The following is a 19,051-nucleotide window of genomic DNA, read 5'->3' on the forward strand; positions in this document are numbered from 1 at the left end:
TATTTGAAATATGCAATATGGCAGGGAGGGGGTGTCAGTTCCCCTGTTGGATGTGAGCATTATTGTTCAGGAGCCAGTATCAAACTATTTTCATTACTAACTGTGTATGACTTTTTAAATAGTTTGATGTGCCATGGGTGACTGAAAATATGTGAAAACACTTGTTCTTGCAGGCATACTTCTTAAAGGTGTGATTTAGGCAGTGCATTATAATTTTGTCCCTCAGAGATTGTCTTGCTCCTTCTCGGTTTACTGATGTTCCTCATAATGGCAGACCCATCTATAGGTATGTACATTATCAAACAAATAAATACAACCCATGCAAACTCCTTTCCAGGAACTATATAGGGTCTAGCATATAAAGTAAGACTCCGGTCTTCTTTCTGACCTTATAATATGATTTTTAAAGCTCAGAGGTTGAGAGGTATTGGGAGAGGGGTGTCAGCCCCTTATTAGATACATACATTATTTTTAAATAATGTTAACAGATAAGGCATGTATATACAGTTATTGATTAGAATAGTCCTTAAAATATCTATGGTTTTGCTGATATACTGGTGTCACAGTACATATCCAGGGTCCTTATTTGCATTATTCATTACTAAGAGGCTGACTGCCATGCAAACATAATCAGCCAGCGTCAGTCATCTGAAGACATTCTCACATCTGTGTGAAAATCATGTGGAATCATAGCCTGCTTTAAGAACTAGCAAAACCTGTGATTGTTGGGGGACCCTGGTTCTAGGGGTCCTGCTGTTGTTTATAGGTTCATAGGTGTGTACTGGGCTAATGGCCCTGGAGCCTTTACAAGCCTAGCCCATAAGATTATCCTGGCATCGTGCCACCTGACCTTAGTTCCCATTGCCTCTGTCAAGTAAAGCCACTGGAGTGATCCCTGGGGTGAATTTTCTGTTTCCCATCCACTCATCAAGATTTCTCTTGAAGACTGCTAGTGAGGTGCTCTGTTTGACATGCATGGGAAATCTGTACCATAGCATGGGCAGTCTCTGGGTTATGAACCTGTCCCTCCAGCATGTTCTGTTGATTGTAGTAAAGAGGTTGAGGTCTCTGGAGCATGTGGTGCGGAGGGAATTGGGATTTCTTTAGATGTAGCATTTCTAACAGAGATGGATCCTTCCTGTGGATGTGGGGCAAATAGGGGTGTTTCACAAGTATGGTGTGGGTGCGGCTTAAGGGGCACTAGAGCGCTACTTCGCCTAGGGCTCCATTTTAGCTAAGGCCGGACTTGTCTGTACCCTCAGATTCCAGTAAGTAAGATCTTGGCTCGGCACATACACCTTCTCCATTTGCATTCTCACTACCTCTCCTTCTTTTAATGGACAAAGAAATCTGCTCATTTTGTCATAGTTGGTCTTTTGAATAGTTGGGCTTTGATTGCTGTGGCATTTTTAGCATTAGGCACCAACAAACTGGAACTAATAGGCACGGTTGTTCTAGTTTGCCTAGACAGACGTCTCTGAGCAGGTGAGACAAGTAAATTGTCATGGGGTATATTTCTGAGATTAAGCAAATTCAAGAAAATATTGGTATTGTCATGCTTTGACCTCTCTAGTAATTGCTTTGAACTTTGTACTGTACTTTCAGCTAGACCGTTTAACTGTGAGTATTCTGGACCACTGGTAGCATGGATAAAGTCCCACTCTTTTACAAATTCAAGAAAATATTGGTATTGTCATGCTTTGACCTCACAAGTAATTGCTTTGAACTTTGTTTGGAAGGATCTGGTCATAAGCATGAACTGGTAGATAAATGACCAATGTAAGTAACTTCTGGTAGCCTGAATTTACATTTCAGAGGACTGAGCTTTAGATTCACTTCACGTGCTCTTTCCAGAACTGTCCTGAGGTTTCTATCATGCTCTGCTTCACCATTGCTTCCAACTAGTAAATCATCTACTATTATAGCACACGGATAGCCTGAAAAAATTTGCTCCATTGCACGCCTTAAGACTTCACAGGCCGAATTTATTCCAAAAGGCATTTTGAGAAATCTGTATCTACCAAATGGCATACTGAATGTAGTCAGTACTGAAGATTTGTGGTCAAGCATTACTTGCCAAAATGAAATCTTCCCATCTTAAGGCAGAAAAAACAGTGGCAATTGGCATGAGGGTAGCAACTTCCTCGACTGTACGCATAGGACGGTGGGGTCTCTTTAATGCTTTGTTTAACTCTCTTAGGTCAATACATATTCTAATTTCATCTGAGCTTTTCTTATGAGCGACCACAATGCAGGACACCCATTCAGTTGGTTCTGTAACTGCATAAATCACACCTTGCTGCACCATTTTATTTAACTGGGCTTTGACTCGGTCCTACATAGCTATTGGAATTCTTCTCACTGGTCTGACCACTGGATTGACCTCTGGATCTAATTTCATGGAGTACACAACTGGACGTTTACTTAGCTTGTCTTCAAAAATATCAGCATACTCTGTAAAAATAGCATCAGTGAAACTGGAACTAGGACATGCTTACATGATGGACTTCTTTGGTAAAAGAAAGTTGTTTCATTTTTAAACTGTCTCTGAGACCTAATAATGACTGTACAGGTCTTTTGACTACATAAAATTGCAAGCTGTAACTGTTCCCAGCTGAATATCATGAAAGCACTACTGAGCCTTAGGTTTGAGTCTCTTTACCTCCATAAGCAACAAGCTTCACACAATTGGCCAAATTAAGTTGTTCGCCAGCTTTTACTCTTGCAAATGTTTCTGCTGACATAACATTGCACTTTGAACCAGTGTCCACTTTGAGCTCTGTGGCTTTACCATTAATCAGAACAGTACAAAACACTTTGTTTTTTGCCAACAAATCTAATACATTAACCTTTTCACCAGCCACTGATCCACCATCTGCATAGAAAGTAGAGTTGCAGCTTTCTGTGTGATCAACTTGCTTTTTTGAGTGACCTTTCTTAATAAATGAATGAAGCTTTCTTGATTTAGAAAGCTTTTGAAACTGGTGCCACTTGTGGCATTGCTGACCAAATGCTAAGTACTTTTCTCTTTTGAACTCATGATTGGCGCCACAATTACGACAGTTAACAATGAGACTTGACTTGGGTTTTGCCGACTCACCCTTGTGCTGCACTGCACATGTCTGTTTTACTGAGCTAGTCTTAGAACTTGCTGGAAAGGTACCCTCTCTCCCTGGGAGTCCTGCAGGGGCTGCAGCTACCATGTGCTTAGGCCTCTTTCTGTTCGCTACATGTTGCATGATGTCTACGTTTGCTATAGAGGCTGCTGAAACCATGCTCTTATCACTTGCAAGCATAATTTGTATGCGTTTCTGTAAGCTTGTGTATTTGACAAGTCTATATGGCTTTGTTCAATGTTAAATCAATGCCTCAAAGGAAAATTTTTCTCACTGCAAAATTATTAACACCACACACAAGGCTGTTCTTTATCAACTTGTCTTTAAAATCACCAGATCTGCACATTTTAGCTTTGTTTCTCAAGTCAATAATGTAAACTGCAAAAGTTTCTCCTGGCTTTTGGTCTTTTGTATAAAATAAGTGCCTCTCCAATGTAACATTTGTCTCGGAGTTACACATATCTCTAAATTTACGTTTCAAGCACTCAGAGTCCTCCCTTGATTCAGTTTGTACAACAATATGATGGCTTTCCCCTTCTCCTGCATATACTGCTGGTGCGTACACAAATGAACGCTCTATTCAATGGCTTCTGACCCCACTAGATTAGGCAGAATAAATGCTGTCGTATGTGCATCTTTGTCAGAAAAATCTGCTTGTATGAAAATATCATATTCCTGCTCAGATACTCTCCAATTCTCTGCAATATTATGATCAAACATAAGTGGACTGTGTCTGCAAAATGCCTCTGCCATACCAACACACAGTAATAAAGACCTTTGGAATTATGTACAGACACACATATACGTCAGAAATTTATGCCAAAAACTTGTAATTATGCTCAATAGCACAACAGACTCTTCAAAATAACAGTAATTTATGAAATAAGTCTCTATAGCACAATAAACACTTTGAAATCACTGTACTTTGTGAAACCACCCTTATCAGTGTAAGAAATACTTCTAAATGACTGCACTTTGCAAATGAACTGTACGCAGCACAAGAAACTTTGCGAAATGACTGCACTTTGCAAAATAACTCTGTACAGTGTAAGAAACACTTTAAAATGACTGCACTTTGCAAAATAACTCTGTACAGTGTAAGAAACACTTTAAAATGACTGTACTTTGCAAATGAACTGTACACAGTACAAGAGACTTCTTGGAATGACTGTATTCTGACTGCACTTTGTGAAATAACTGTACTTTGCGCACAGTAAACTCTTTGAAATAATCGTACTGTAATAAAGCACAGACTGCAAACACTTTGCACACTCTGAGGTACCTCAAATAACTCTAGTTAAACTTTGAATAGCTTTAGTCAATGTAAAATAGTAGCTCATATCAAAAAACACAGTCATTTACTAAAAAAATGCAGTCGCTTTGCTTTTCCATACTAATTTTGCCCTTTTATTGTACTTGTTATGCTCGTTTGACTTCTATCATGTTCATTATACTTTTCTTGTGCTCGTTTTACTTTTAACATGCTCGTTATGCAAATCATCAGTAATTCTAAATACTCTCATAAGTATTTCAAATAACTTTATCAAATATCGTGGTTTCCAACATGTCGCTTAATTAATATGTTTTGGGTTTTTCGTTTGATTAATAATGCATCTTTTGCTTTGCGAATGCTTCGTATTGTTTTCATGAAATAAATAATTTATGAGAGTTTTAATTACCTGAAATTCGTTTCTGACCTTTTTCAATCTTTTGAGCTGGTTGGGGCAAGAAATCTGGTTTCTTGTTGCTCAGACATTCTGGGTTTTGGCACCATGTCTTTCAGATATGCCACTCCTAATGCCATGTCTTTCAGGGTCCCTGCTTCTGACACCATGTCACTAGTCTGGTCAGGATAAAATAAATGCACAGTTGTGGGTTCAGCTCAAGCAGCTTTATTACATACAAACACATCAGGATTGAGGTTAGTAACTTAAACTTGAATAAACATAAACAGACTGACTACTGCACTCATACATGTTAACACTCTGGTTGTTCACTCAAAATGGCACTGCTGCCTGCATGTGTTCTCTATATGCATGTGCTCTCACTTTGAAATGCTTCATTAAGTCAGAACACGCACTCTGTTCTACATAAATGATCCTAAGGGTTATATTCCTTTAATTTCTCTGATAAGTTACTGACTTTTTTCTCGGATGCTGCTCAAATGCAGAACTGGAGCAAGTAAGGCTCCTGGGTGGGAGAGAGAGATTGTTTTGGGTACAGCTGCAGGGCTGGTGGGACTGTGGGTAGTTTAAGAATTCCTGGTGGAAGTCTTCTTGTTTGGCCAGGTCTGTGATTGCAAAGATTAGGTGTTTATCTACACATAGTCATTGTGGAGGTATGATGCCAAGCAAATTTATTTAGTTCAAAAATGTTTGGTTTGCTAAGTAGGAAGGCTTGTATTTTTATAAAATAACATGGCCATGTAGCATCAGGATGCTTTTTCCAGATTTTGAAGAGTATTCAGATATATTTAAATGTACATTTCATATTTCCATTGTGTCCGTGAATTATCTCCTACTTTTAGCAGTGACTTTAGCTCTTTGGTCATCCATAGGTTGCTTATAGATTTTTTAGCCTATGGGTAAGTGGAAATAGGTTACTTACAGGTCATCCAGGAAGCTTGTGACTGTAATGGCTACTACATTTATATTGGTGGTGCTGTAAATTTGTGACCACTGTTTAGCAGCAAGGGTATGTTGTAACTGAAAACTAGCCTTGCAGTCCTGGTCTAAAGGTACTGAGATGAAAAAGGGAGTGTAAGGTACCAGTATTTAAACAGAAGTAGGATGTTAGAGGTCATGAAGAAACACAGAAGAAGCTTAACAGCTCTACTCTTGCAGAAGATACTGGTTATGTCAAGGTCTAATAATGAGTGATTGAAACCAGGGTGAGTCTTTTTGGTTTGTTAACTAGCTGAAAGGGACCAAAATCTGCAAGCATTTCAAAGATGTTTCTATAATGCCCTACAATGTCTATTAAAATAACACAATGATTATATCGCCGAGTTCTTATATGCTGCCGCATACAGGAGGGGTGATTTAGAACATTTAGGGCTGCAGGCTGGAGGATATGCCAAAGTTAAGTTCAGTGGAATGTTAAATTATAACATTTCTGCTATTGTCTGGTAAGTTCTATGATCACTGGTGGAAGTGAAATGCTCCAAAACTGGAATGATTCAGATAGTCTTACAAGAGGAATGCAGCTCCCCTCGTTTTGAGGTATGCATGCAGTGGTAACCCAGGATAAAACAATTCAAGCTGTCTGCATTGTTTTTGATCCAAAACTTAGATATGCCCACAATGTCTGAGTTATGAGAAATGAACAAGGAATCAAGATCATTTTTTTTCTTGTTGCAATGGTGTTTAGGAGGCTGTACTGTTAGCTGGCTGAAATACTGAGATTGGAAGGCTTTGAGAAGCTTTATTGAATACTACTGGTTATAACAGGCCTAACATTCAGGTATATATCATTGCAAATCATGAAGAGGCACAGAATTAATGTTATTTTATATGTAATTCTTGGCAATCTTGCTGATTTTCTTTTATCAGGCTGAACAGGGTTATGTTTGTCAAGTGCCGGTGTTGCTGCTGAATGAAAATAGAAGGTTGTTAGGATTGTTTTAGCAACTAATGTTTTGCTTACCAACAACTCATGTTTGTATATTGTTGGTATTTTTTACATTTTTTTCACTATATTTATATTGCACTCCTGTTCATTGCTTGCATATTGTATCTTATATCTATTTGTTAATATGGTTTTGTTGCTGTACCTTATATCTCTGTGCTACCAGGCTTGGCCTAAAACTGGTCTAATGAGATCAGTGCACAAACTTGTCAAGAAAGTCACAGGCAAACTCCAACCAATGTGTTAGTTGCTTTTAATCAATGCACACTTTCATTTGGCTCCCTGGCCAAACTTCCCCAGACTGTAAAAAAGTTTCATCTAAAAACATTCCAATAAAATATAGCATAGCAAAATCACATGCTTCAACACCACCAATGGTAGTGCACAGCCCTCACATTAATCAACACAGTAATTGTTAGCACCTATCCGCCCTTTATAAGCATCCATTACATGCCTAAGAACAAACAGTGGGCAGATAAATCTAACCTCACATTCACATATTTTAAAAACCAGGTTAGATCAGGCATTTAAAAATGCAAGATAAATCTGGTAACAGTAAATCAAGTGCGGATGGAATCACTAATTAAAATAAATCCTATAAGAGTTAACATACCAAGCAGAGGGAGACAAATCCCTTACATAGGTACTTTAAGGATGCATCGGTCACAGAAAGGGAAAATGTCACCTTCTTGTTGAAATTTTATAAACACAAACTATCGCATTGGTATAACATTCAACACATTCTTACCATTTAGTCTTACTGCCAACAGCCCCATTTAAGCTGGATGAAGTATACGGACCTTCATAGTGGCTCTTTTTTAATATATAAATAGCTCTTTTTCAGCTAGTTTACACATTTCCAAAGATAACTTGAGTCAGCGCAATAAAAGTATACAACCCCTCCTTCACAAAGTTGATGTGACGGCAGGCTTCTCTTCTCAGAGCTCCACCCATAAGAACTCGTTCATAATCAAGTGAGCGTGTTGTGTTGCCTTAAAACCTATCAGTCAACAGCAACAACAAAACCTACAACGCTCCACAAGAAAATGCTCATCCATCAGAGGAATGAGCGGAAATAACAGATACATCAATTTAAAAGCTAGAGCTATCATAGTGAATGAATGCACTTACTCTAAACAGCGCTCTTAGAATTAGCGCTATAATCAGAGAAACCTACTAGGCTAAATAAAGCCAATCAAGAATTTAATGTTTCACAGGCCATTCATTTAAATATTCAGCAATCGATTGTGTTACACACAGTATAAGAGGTGATAAAGTTAGAAGAATTAGAATTGCTTTGGCAAATCAGGCTCAATGTCTATAAATGCCCAGGCTTGAACGATGCTTGTTCGATTAAATATGTCCTATAGGTAGTTAGCTTGGGAAGATAATGCATTTTATGTAATCTATAAATTAAGGTGAACATTAGGGTAGTCCTTTAAGAGCATCCCTATTGAGTTAATTTAACTCATAGTGTATGATATATTATAATATAGTCATATAAGTTGGCTTTATTAAATGTGTATGCATGTTACTTTTATCTAAAGAACACCATTATATGAGCTCATTAAACTCATAGCATATGATATATATAATATAGTTACATAAGTTAGTTCTATAAAATGTTTATGCATGTTACTTTTGATTTAGCAAATTTGTAGTAAACTCAATGGTTGGATATGGTTGTTTGATACCCATGTACCATCATTTGGTCATATAGGTTAGCTCTATGTTATAGTTGTAATGTGTGAGCTGGTAGTTTAGTTAGCACTGTTTTGTGACTACTATACTCTAAAGTCATATAAGATAAGCAATTACCCCTTCGATTTATGGGGAACCCTCTGGTTCTGTTTTATGTCATTCTATCTTATTTTAAATTCTTGATTGGCTTTATTTAGCCTAGTGGGTTTCTCTGATTATAGCGCTAATACTAAGATTGCTGCTTAGAGTAGGTGTATTCATTCACTATGATAGCTCTGAGAAGAGAGGCCTGCCATCACATCAACTTTGTAAAGGAGGGGTTGTATACATTTATTGTGCTAACTCCAGTTATCTTTGGAAATGTGTAAACTGGCTGAAAAAGAGTTATTTATATATAAAAAAGAGCCACTATGAAGGTCCGTATACACCATCCAGCTTAAATGGGGCCGTTGGCAGTAAGACTAAATGGTAAGAATGTGTCGAATGTTATACCAATGTGATAGTTTGTGTTTATAAAATTTCAACAAGAAGGTGACATTTTCCCTTTCTGTGACCGATGCAGCCTTAAAGTACCTATGTAAGGGATTTGTCTCCCTCAGCTTGATATGTTAATTCTTATAGGATTTATTTTAAGTAGTGATTCCATCCACACTTGATTTACTGTTGCCAGATTTATCTTGCATTTTTAAATGCCTAATCTAACAGGGCTTTTAAAATATGTGAATGTGAGTTTAGATTTATCTGCCCACTGTTTGTTCTTAGGCATGTAATGGATGCTTGTAAAGGGCGGATAGGTGCTAACAATTATTGTGTTGATTAATGTGAGGGCTGTGCACTATCATTGGTGGTGTTGAAGCATGTGATTTTGCTATGCTATATTTTATTGGAATGTTTTTAGATGAAACTTTTTTACAGTCTGAGGAAGTTTGGCCAGGGAGCCAAATGAAAGTGTGCATTGATTAAAAGCAACTTACACATCGGTTGGAGTTTGCCCGTGACTTTCTTGACAAGTTTGTTTTTTAAGAAGTTTTAGTTTGTTTTTGTACACTGAGATCAGTGCACAGCCTGGTAAACAGACTTAAAGAAAGAAAGCATTACAGTACCTCTACAATGCATAGAAGATTTTCACATATAGGTCAGTATTCCTTACAACCAAGACTGATACCCCTCAACAGAGAGCCGCAAAGAACACATACACATTTCAGGAATACAAACAAACAGATATATATTTTCTTCAGGTTGCATTTCCTTGATTCATACTGCTGAGTTTCAGCATGCCTTGTGATTCTCTAATGTGTGGTGTCCTAAAACGTCTCTACATATTTACCTTAAGTAGGAGAGAGAGGACAAATGATCCCATTGCAATATATTCCACTGCAAAAACCTCTGTATAATATGTTAGTCTGAAAATACCCTATTTGATCATATTATCATTATGAACAGATGACACAGCAGTATGGACCCTGAAATATTGTCATAAACTTTAAACTTAAATACATTTAATGTCCTAATTGTGCAGCTCAGCAATTTATTATGTGATTTTTCTCATTTAGTTACAGTACCTGCTAACTACCAGTAGGCATTGTTGTCTGTATAGGCCATCGCTGCTGTCTGAACCACTGGAAATCATTGTGGACCAAGATGTAATCATCAAAATTCATTGCCAGGTCATAAATTGATATGAACCAAGTATATGCCCAAAATTATACCCGGACTGCAGTTTTGTACCCAGGATCAATCAGGAAGAACCATTCCAGGGAACCTAGGAGGCGGAGGGTTAAAGAGTTAAATTTCAGAAATATTTTGAAGTGCTACCCTTGAACCTGTCAGGTGAAACTTTAGACATTCACACAGCTCTACTACTTGTTTGTCATTTTTTTAAATGTTTTAATATGTTTGTCAGGTAAACCAACAAGGTACAAGCCCCCTATTTTTAGTAGAGACCCAGCATTACTTGATGAGATAGAAAGTAGGCAAATGGAGATTGAGGAAATGAGACACAGGACTACATTATGGATCTCATTGGCCGATCTGTTTCTTCTGGCTCATGTATAATGGAACTCATTTTTTCTCGCTGAACTGTTATATACATCTATTCATGCATTTTTCTCTCTCTCTCTCTCTCTCTCTCTCTGTATGGATGGATAGATAGATAGATAGATAGATAGATAGATAGATAGATAGATAGATAGATATAGATTCAGAGATATAAATAGATAGCTGAACAGCTAGCTAGAGATATGCCCGCACACGTACACTCACATTTGATTAATCACATAGTTATGTGGCGTATTTGTTTTGTCAATTTGCGCTTTCATTTTTGCGTGTCACAGCTGTTATTTAATTAGCTATAACAATTTATTTATTTATGTTAGGTTGTTTATCAACTGGACGAATTAACTAATCAAATGAAGACCAATTTCAGACACAGCCCAGAAATTACAGCAGTATGAACGCAGAGAAGTCATATAATACAGTGAATAAACAGCATAGAAAGATACCATCTTAAATTTGATATTCAGCATTACTGTAAAGTGCAAACATTAATATTAAGATTCAGGTAAAATGATTCAAGACCACAGTAAGTGAAATATACAAAAGCGTATACCATATGAACATATTCACAGCAGTGGCACTGTAGCTATTTATAACAAAGTAGATGTAAAAAGCGGTGATTTATAAAGTTACTGATTGTAGAGGTGACATGGGATGGGAAGGAACTTATAATGAAAAGAAGGAACGTTAAATGAAGTTACAGGAAATAATTTTATTAATCTAGTCTACTGAAAGGAGTTTTTAACAGGTGCAAGTAACATTTTTCTGTAGAGAGTTTATTAAAATTTTCTGTGAATCTGCTATTAACATATACATTACATAGGTCAGTAGGGAGACTATCCTATCATGTTGGTGCAAGATTGTGTGAGGTGTGTTCCATGTATTAGAGTGAGTTAGTATGTTTGATAAGAACTGGACCGCTGTTATCATAGGATTAAATTGGTAGTGTATGTCCTTGATGTGCAATATGTGGCTAAGCAGAGGGGATGAACTGAAGTAAAGTGCTTTATATACAAGACAGGGCAGTATTAAACATGCTCCATCTTTTACTGGGAGCTAGTTAGCCTGCTGGAGAAGGTACAGTGGAGCTCATTTTTAGGAGAAAGAAGTAATCGGCAACTCTTAATAGAGAGAATTTGAAGGTTTCTGAGATTGTGAGTAGCGGTAATGATAACGAATGAGGAGTGGAACAGCATCCTCCACAATATTTTTGACAATAGCTTTCTTCCTTCAGGGGTAAAATAACTGTGATATTTTGTACTAGCCCAAAAGGATGACATTCATTTGGATTTTAGTTGGTGATTTGTAGTGACACATTTATGTTGGCTTCAAGTGTGACCCTGCAATGTTTGAAGGGTAAGACTTGCTTTATACACTCGCTGTTAGAGGATAGTCGGTAGAGAAAGTTGGCAATTTGAGTAGAATTTGAGGACTGTTGGAGATCATTACTTTGGTGTTTGGGGCATTTATGGTTAGCTGCTTGTTTTGGAGAATTAGTTGGAGTTTTAGTGGCACTGTATTTTACTTGGTAGATATATCACAAAAGACATAACCATCAGTATAAAGAATGATGTTAGTGGTTTTCAGGTTGAAAAGTGTAAGTTCTAGGACTGAATACTGGGCAACAATGGTCCTGACCTTCTTAGGAGATGGCATTATTTGCACCAGAAGAAAGCTCTGGTCAAAGGCCAGCTGATTCATTTAGCAAGAATGATTTCCAAGACTGACACCATTTTGAAGAAAGGGGAAATTTTAATTGACATGTTAACAAATTGTGGGTACCCACACCAGTTTTTGGATGAGATATGTCAGGAGGTTAAACAAAAAAAGACTAGACCAGTAGTATTATTACTCTTATTAGGTGTCAGCAGTGTCAAGGTGAATATTAAACCTGTGGAGAACACAAAATGTAACTATGGGGTGTATCCTTACATACAACAATGAAGCAAGGGATGTTCAGCTTATTTTGGGGAACTACTAAAAAATTCTGCAAACTGGTGGCTTGAACATGGAGAAATTAGGGGCTAAACCATTAGACACTTTCTGAAGGAACTAGAACATGAAAAGTTACCTAGAAAGGGAAGTCTTACAAACTAATGGAAGCACGCATACTCACCTAGTGTCCAAATGTGGTTGTTCTTATTGTTCCTATGTTAAGGAGGGGAAGAAAGTAAAGGTACAAGAATTTGGGACAATTTTATGCCCTAAAAAATGTAACTGTAAAACTGAAAAGGTGGTTTACATAGCACTTTGTTCCCAGTGTCTCTGTTTCTATATTGGGAAACCTGAAAGAGCTTTAAAAAACAGAATTTACAAACTTTTAAGGGACATTAAAAAACAAGATAGGAGGAGCAGTTTGTAGAAGCATATTCAAATGCACAGTGACCATGGTTTCAGTTTTTTTTTTTGTTATAGATGTTCTTGATGTAGATCACGGTAGGGACCATGGAAAATTAACTTAGAATGTAAGGAATCTGAGTGGCAGATTCGAACAAATGCCACTGGACCATATGGTTTAAATAAAGGCATTTCACTTGCTTGCTTCTTTAAACTCAAAGCCTTCAGTTAGTGACATCTTTCTGTTTTGCTCTATTTGGTATGAGCTCCTCCTAGGGGTGCCACATTTTGTCGCGGCTAAAACCACACACCCCGCGTCACCAGTAACCCCGCCCATCCCACCCCCTCTCCCGCCCACATTCCACCCATTTTGTGATATCACCCAGCACGGAACGCCCTCTTTTTCCATTTACAAACTCCAATAGTCTGTTTCCTTTTTAAAACAGAATACCGCAGTTTGTACAGTGTTTTCTGGACTACTGGAGAATCTGTTTGATTTCCGGATAGTCTGGAAAAAAAACAGAGAGGTGGCAACCCTAACTCCTCCTACCCCCCCCCCCCCCCCACACACACACACACTTTTCTTCCTTTTTCTTTGTGATGGGGAACATGTCCCAGCAAAATGACCACAATTGTTTTTGAGGGTTGGGAGGGTGGCCTAATGGTTAAGGTGTTTGCCTTGCAAGCACAAGGTGCAGGGTTTGAGTCTCACAAGGGATAATTGGCTAGGCTTAAAATGGCTCGCAAGGGCAGTTAGCTTAGTACTAACCTATGAACCTATGAGTTCATTTAAGGCAACTGTGTTAAAATCATGCAACTAAAGTTGTGCAGGCAGAATTTTATTCCAAGGCTTTTAAGTTTTAATGGTTTTTAAAGTCTGAACATGTAATTTGTTTTTATTGTTACTGTGTCTTTAAGCTGATTTGACAGTTGGTTACCTTGTATTTTTTTCGGGCTTTTGCATTTAAATATGGCAACTTTGTGTGAATCATTACTCTGATGATGTCCCTTGATTTTTGGTAAGAAAGCACTAACGTATTTATTGTTTTTCACAATAAACAAAGTTTTTATTATTACCTTGGATTCCGCATTGATTTTTCACTGCCTTTGAGTCTATTGAAGTGAACTGTGGTGCCGTTCTTCATCTATTTCCCTACACTGAAGTGTGGGTTTGTGCAGTGCTTTAACTTACACATATATATATATATATATATATATATATATATATATATATTATATACCGGGCAGCACAGTAGTGCAGCATGAAGTGTTGTTGCCTCACAGGAAGAGGTTCTCTAGTTCGATTCTTGGCTGTGGTGCCTTCTGTGCAGAGTCTGCATGTCCTCCCTGTGTTTAAATGGGTGCTCTGGTTTCCTGTCACATTCCAAAGACATACAGCAGGTGAACTTGACACACTCAGTTGTTCATAGGTGTTTATGTGTGGTATTAAAAAAACAACTGTGGCAGGGCTAGCCAATTTCTTCTAGATGATTGTCACTGTTGAAGTGCAGCCCTGACCCCATGTGCAAAATGGGAAAAAGGAGGTATGTATGGACACACAGATGTATATATTTTGATAGGTGTTAAGATCAACATTCTTCAGGGTAGGGAAATATGCCCTTCCTCCAGGGATTGTGCAGTCTCGGAGTTAGTATTTATAATTAGCAGGGAGCTCGTTCCCCCAAAAACAATGTTTTGTACTTTGCTTGCTCTGTGGTTAATCCTCACAGCATGTGCTGAACAGTGTCAGTGTTGTTTTGTTGACATTAACATGTGTATGTTAAGGCTATAGACATTTGGTACAGTCACTGTACCATACTAGATCCATATATATATATATATATATATATATATATATATATATATATATATGTGCATGTGTCTGTACATACACACACACACACACACCCACCCGCACACACATGTCTGTGTCATGCATGAACATACTCACACACGCATGCAGAGATGTGTGTACTTGTATTGTTGTATATTAAATAATGAACCGGGATTTATATGGCATTGAGAATGATGACATTATATCATTAACCATGTTTCATCATTTTACTCTTTAGTCTTCTTAATTCTGATAGTCTTTCTTTCCCAGACTGGAGAATTACATATTTAAAAATAATTATAGATAAAAATATATTAATATTCCATAATACTTTTCTGGTTGATATAAATTTTTTTTCTTTGTCTTCTTTTAGTTGACATTCTCAGAACCGCAAGTTTTTACCACTTCCTCAGAGTTTGAGTCTGAGCCAGTCGAAGGTCGTAGGGTCAGCAGAGTGATCAAAACCACCGTAATGCAGGGAGAGAGAATGGAGAAACACCATGGAGAATCCAGGCTATCTACTGATCTTCCCTCAGCCAAAGATGACTTTCAGCAGGTACAAAACATTTAAACATTTTGCCATTTAGTGTGTATCCTCTTTATGCCGTTATGTCTTAAGTGGTTAAAACCAAGAAAGCCAGTATACTATTTTAAGTTGCATTTTTGTGATACATGAGATACTGCAAAGGAACAGTCAGTGGTGTGTTTTGTTTTATTTATTTATTTATTGTCAGTCAAGGAAAGAAAAGACTCCCAAATCAAGTCAAACGTGGGGACTGCAGTAAATTGACTATATAGATTCATACATTCATAGGATGTTACTAGGCTATTGACCCAAGGGTCTTTACCAGCCTAGCTGTTAAATCCCAGTAGATGAGAGCTATCCTCTATGCCCAAGGTTTTTCTAGCAAGCACTACCCATGTCCAGGAGAGAAGCCAGGGCAATCCCCAGCTGAAATGTACAGTTTCCCATCCAGTCATCCAGGTTGTGCTTAAACAAGGTCATGGAGATGCTCTCTTGATATAGATTGGAAGCCTGCTCCAGAGGAGTGGCAACCTCTGAGAGATGCATCTGTCTCTACAGCAGGTCCTGTTTATGTTGAAAGTTAGATCGAGGTCCCTGGAATGGGTGACTCTAGTCCCATTTGACTTACAGATGTGAAGCATTTCCATTACATTTAGGTCAGAGATAGCCCTGTAAACCAGACTTAAGTCACCTCTAAGTAGTCTATACACTACTGTGTACAGTGACAGCGACTTCATTCTGTCTGTAAAAAAACATGTGCTGGAGACCCTGAATTTTCTTAGTTAGAAATCTCTGCGGTCTCTCATGTTGCTGCAGGTGTCTGGTACAGTACATACCAAAGGGATCATTATATTCAATAAAAGGCCTGATGAGGGATGAGTACAGGGGAGTTATGACCTCTTTTGCTCTTGAAGCAATGCCTTTGCAAATCAGCTGAACAGAGTAGAATGCCTTCCTCACCACAATAGACACAAGGTGGTCAAAGTTGAGGTCACAGTCGACTTGTGTTCCCAAGTCTCTCACTACTGAATTGGTACTTAAAGTATTATTGTTTATTTTATAATCAGAAGGGACATTGTTTTTATGGAAGGGAATGATGACACATTTTTAGCATTTAATTTAAGACCATGGCTTTGGCATTAATCATTGGTCTGTGTAATACCCTTTTTGAAGTGCACTGACATCGCAAGGGAATTCAATGATAGCACCTAATTTGTAGTCATCCACAAACTTAATTAGCCGTAACCCTACTGTTTTGGCCTGGACTTCTGAGAAGTATATGCCAAACAAGAGGGGGCCCAGCACTGACCCTTGTGGGACCCCACTGGTGACAGTTCTGCTGGTAGAGGTAAAGTATCCCACTTTGACCGAGTGTTGTTGATCTGTGAGCCAGTCTCAACCCACCTGACAACATAGGGGTTGATATTCAACTGGATTAGTTTGTCAGTGATGCCTGAATGTGGGATAGTGTCGAAGGCCTTGACCAAGTCAAGATAGGCGTTGTGAAGGGCTTTACCCTCGTCTATGGCTCTGGTCACATTCTTGAAGAAGTCCACCAGGTTTAGCAGGCATGACCTGCCCTTGACAAAACTGAACTGGGATGGAGCCAGGGTTTTGGAGGTCACCTATATCTTTATTTATGAGTTCCATGATGATTTGTTCCATTGCCTTACAGATGAGGCTGGTTAAACTTCTAGGTCTATAGTTACTCAGGACTGTTGCTGAGCCGCCCTCATGGAGACAAAGCCAGTACTCAGGCTGTGGTTGAATAGAGTGCCTAATAGAATAGCTAGCTCTTGTTTTAGAACACTAAGAATGCAGCCCAGAATGCCATCTGGTCCCATGGAGGCTGTGTTCGTAGCCTTGTAGAGACCATTGATGACTTGCAGGGAGGAGGAGGAGATGATAAAGACTTGGTTTGTGGTATGCTTGGGGGCAATAGGGGGTGAAACTTTTGCCAAACCTGTCTGCTAGCAGGTTTGCATTTTTCCTAGGGTCAGTGTGTGTGATGCCTTCCAAAATTAGTTCAGCACACATCTGAGTCCTACCTTTTAGGTTGCAGGCATAGCTGAAGAAAGCCTTATGGTTATCCTTGGCTATGGTTGCTAAATTTTTCTCATAGTTGCTCTTTGAAGATTTTATAAGTTGTCTTATTTGCTTGTTTAGGCTAAGGAGGGTACATTCCAGTTCTGGGATCTCACTTTTGTATTTTAGATAACAGCTTATTTTGCTTATTGTATAATTTATTAATGCTAGACATCCACCAGGATGTTTTTTTTTTCTTGATGATCCTGCTTTAATCCTATCTGGCATGGCTTTGTCTATACATTTGTGAATGGCAGAAGGACTTTAACGCCAGTGTCATCTGTTGGATTATTCTGCACATTTGTGTAGATGTTTATACAGGGCATCAGTGTATACCTTAGTGTAGCCATCAATGCCATCTGTGGAAACTGGAGCTTGGAAGTCAGTTATACCTTCCTGGGTTCCTATCACGTCATCGAACTTTTACAAGTTCGAACCACATATGGTCGAGACCATATGTTCAAATTTGTAAAAGTTTGAGCACGTGAATTAAAATCTCCATAGGCAGAGGTTTCCATTCACTTCGATGTGGTGCGATCTCGAAGTTGGTATATTTAAGTAGCGGGGGGTGTGGGAGGTGCAGTGGGACTTGCCCCTGCTTACAATAGTTTATTTTATTGTCCGTTGTGTTTTTTTTTTTTTTAGGTAGTCAGTTATGTAACTTCGAACATAATGGTTCGACCATTAGGTGCTCGAAGTTACGTAACTTCGACTATGTGATATAGACCATACCTTCCCTTAGGAGGGTATAGTTAGGTTTGGTGAAGTTTTTTAGCCTGACTTCTCCTTTGAGGAGTTCTGGTTCTATTGCCACTTCATAAATGACTGACTTTTGGTCAAATTTAACCAGTGTGGGCCCTACACTTGAGGCATTGCATAGGTCACTCATATCGGCGAGGATCAGGTCTAGAATATTGGACCCCCTTGTGGGGTGGAGTACTATTTGTTCCATGCCATTTGAGATAACAAAGTCCATGAACTTTTGTGCGAGTGAGTTTGGGCTCATATAAGTTTCCCAATTAATTGAAGGATAGTTGAAGTCACCAATGACTAGGGTGTTAGGTTGTACCTTAATTGTCCCAAGTAGGTATAAATAAAGCTGTGTGGACATCTTGGTTCATGGAAGGGGACCTGTAACTGACAATGACCCGAGGGGGAGTCTTATTCACAGTAATTTGGACTTGGAGTAGGTCCACAGAGTTTTCTTGTCTAACCAGTCTAGAGGTGTGATTATCTTTAATGGAGATAAAAACTCCACCTCTTTTGGTTTTCATACCTTCAATTTGCGGTCTGAAAGTGTGGAAGGCATTGTAGCCTTGCAAGTCCCGGGTACTTTCTGTGGCCTTGAGCCAGGTTTCTGTGACTGCACAGATGTCAGCATGTTCCAGGGAGAGGAGTGTTTCCAGAGAGTACAGTTTCTGATTTAAACTCCTAGCGTTTAACAGCAAGACCATTGTTTTCTTTGTGTTTGATATTTTCATGTCGGGAATTTTGTTGTTGTGACCTTGCCTAAAAAAGGCATTATGGGAGAGGCAAGTGCCTTAGCCACCAAACAAATGCCTAGGGGTACCAGGTGAAGACCATCTCTGGCAAAGCAGTGCGGTCTATCCACCATGTCATCCCAGGCTGACAAGAACTGGATCCTCTTAGAATGACACCAGAAACTAAGCCAATTATCGAAATCTGGTGAGTAGGGCATCTGTATGTCTCACTATGGGGTCACCTGTAACTAGAACATTTGGAATAGTTGTGCATTGCCTTAAGGGCTTA

General features: G+C 38.6%; 1 protein-coding gene across 31 annotated transcripts in view; it reads left to right on the forward strand.

Annotated features, from left to right (window-relative positions):
- ANK2 (ankyrin 2) overlaps positions 1 to 19,051 on the forward strand; it is a 3,034,032-nt gene that overhangs the window by 2,959,858 nt on the left and 55,123 nt on the right. For all 31 annotated transcript variants that reach the window (XM_044061567.1, XM_044061562.1, XM_044061555.1 and 28 more), the window contains one exon: positions 15,044 to 15,226. In XM_044061567.1, coding sequence (XP_043917502.1) covers positions 15,044 to 15,226 — 183 coding nt within the window. The remainder of the gene's footprint in view (positions 1 to 15,043; positions 15,227 to 19,051) is intronic.

The sequence above is a fragment of the Protopterus annectens genome, chromosome 2.part0 (genome assembly GCF_019279795.1).
Source record: "Protopterus annectens isolate FY-2018-M chromosome 2.part0, PAN1.0, whole genome shotgun sequence".
Classification (NCBI taxonomy): domain Eukaryota; kingdom Metazoa; phylum Chordata; order Ceratodontiformes; family Protopteridae; genus Protopterus; species Protopterus annectens.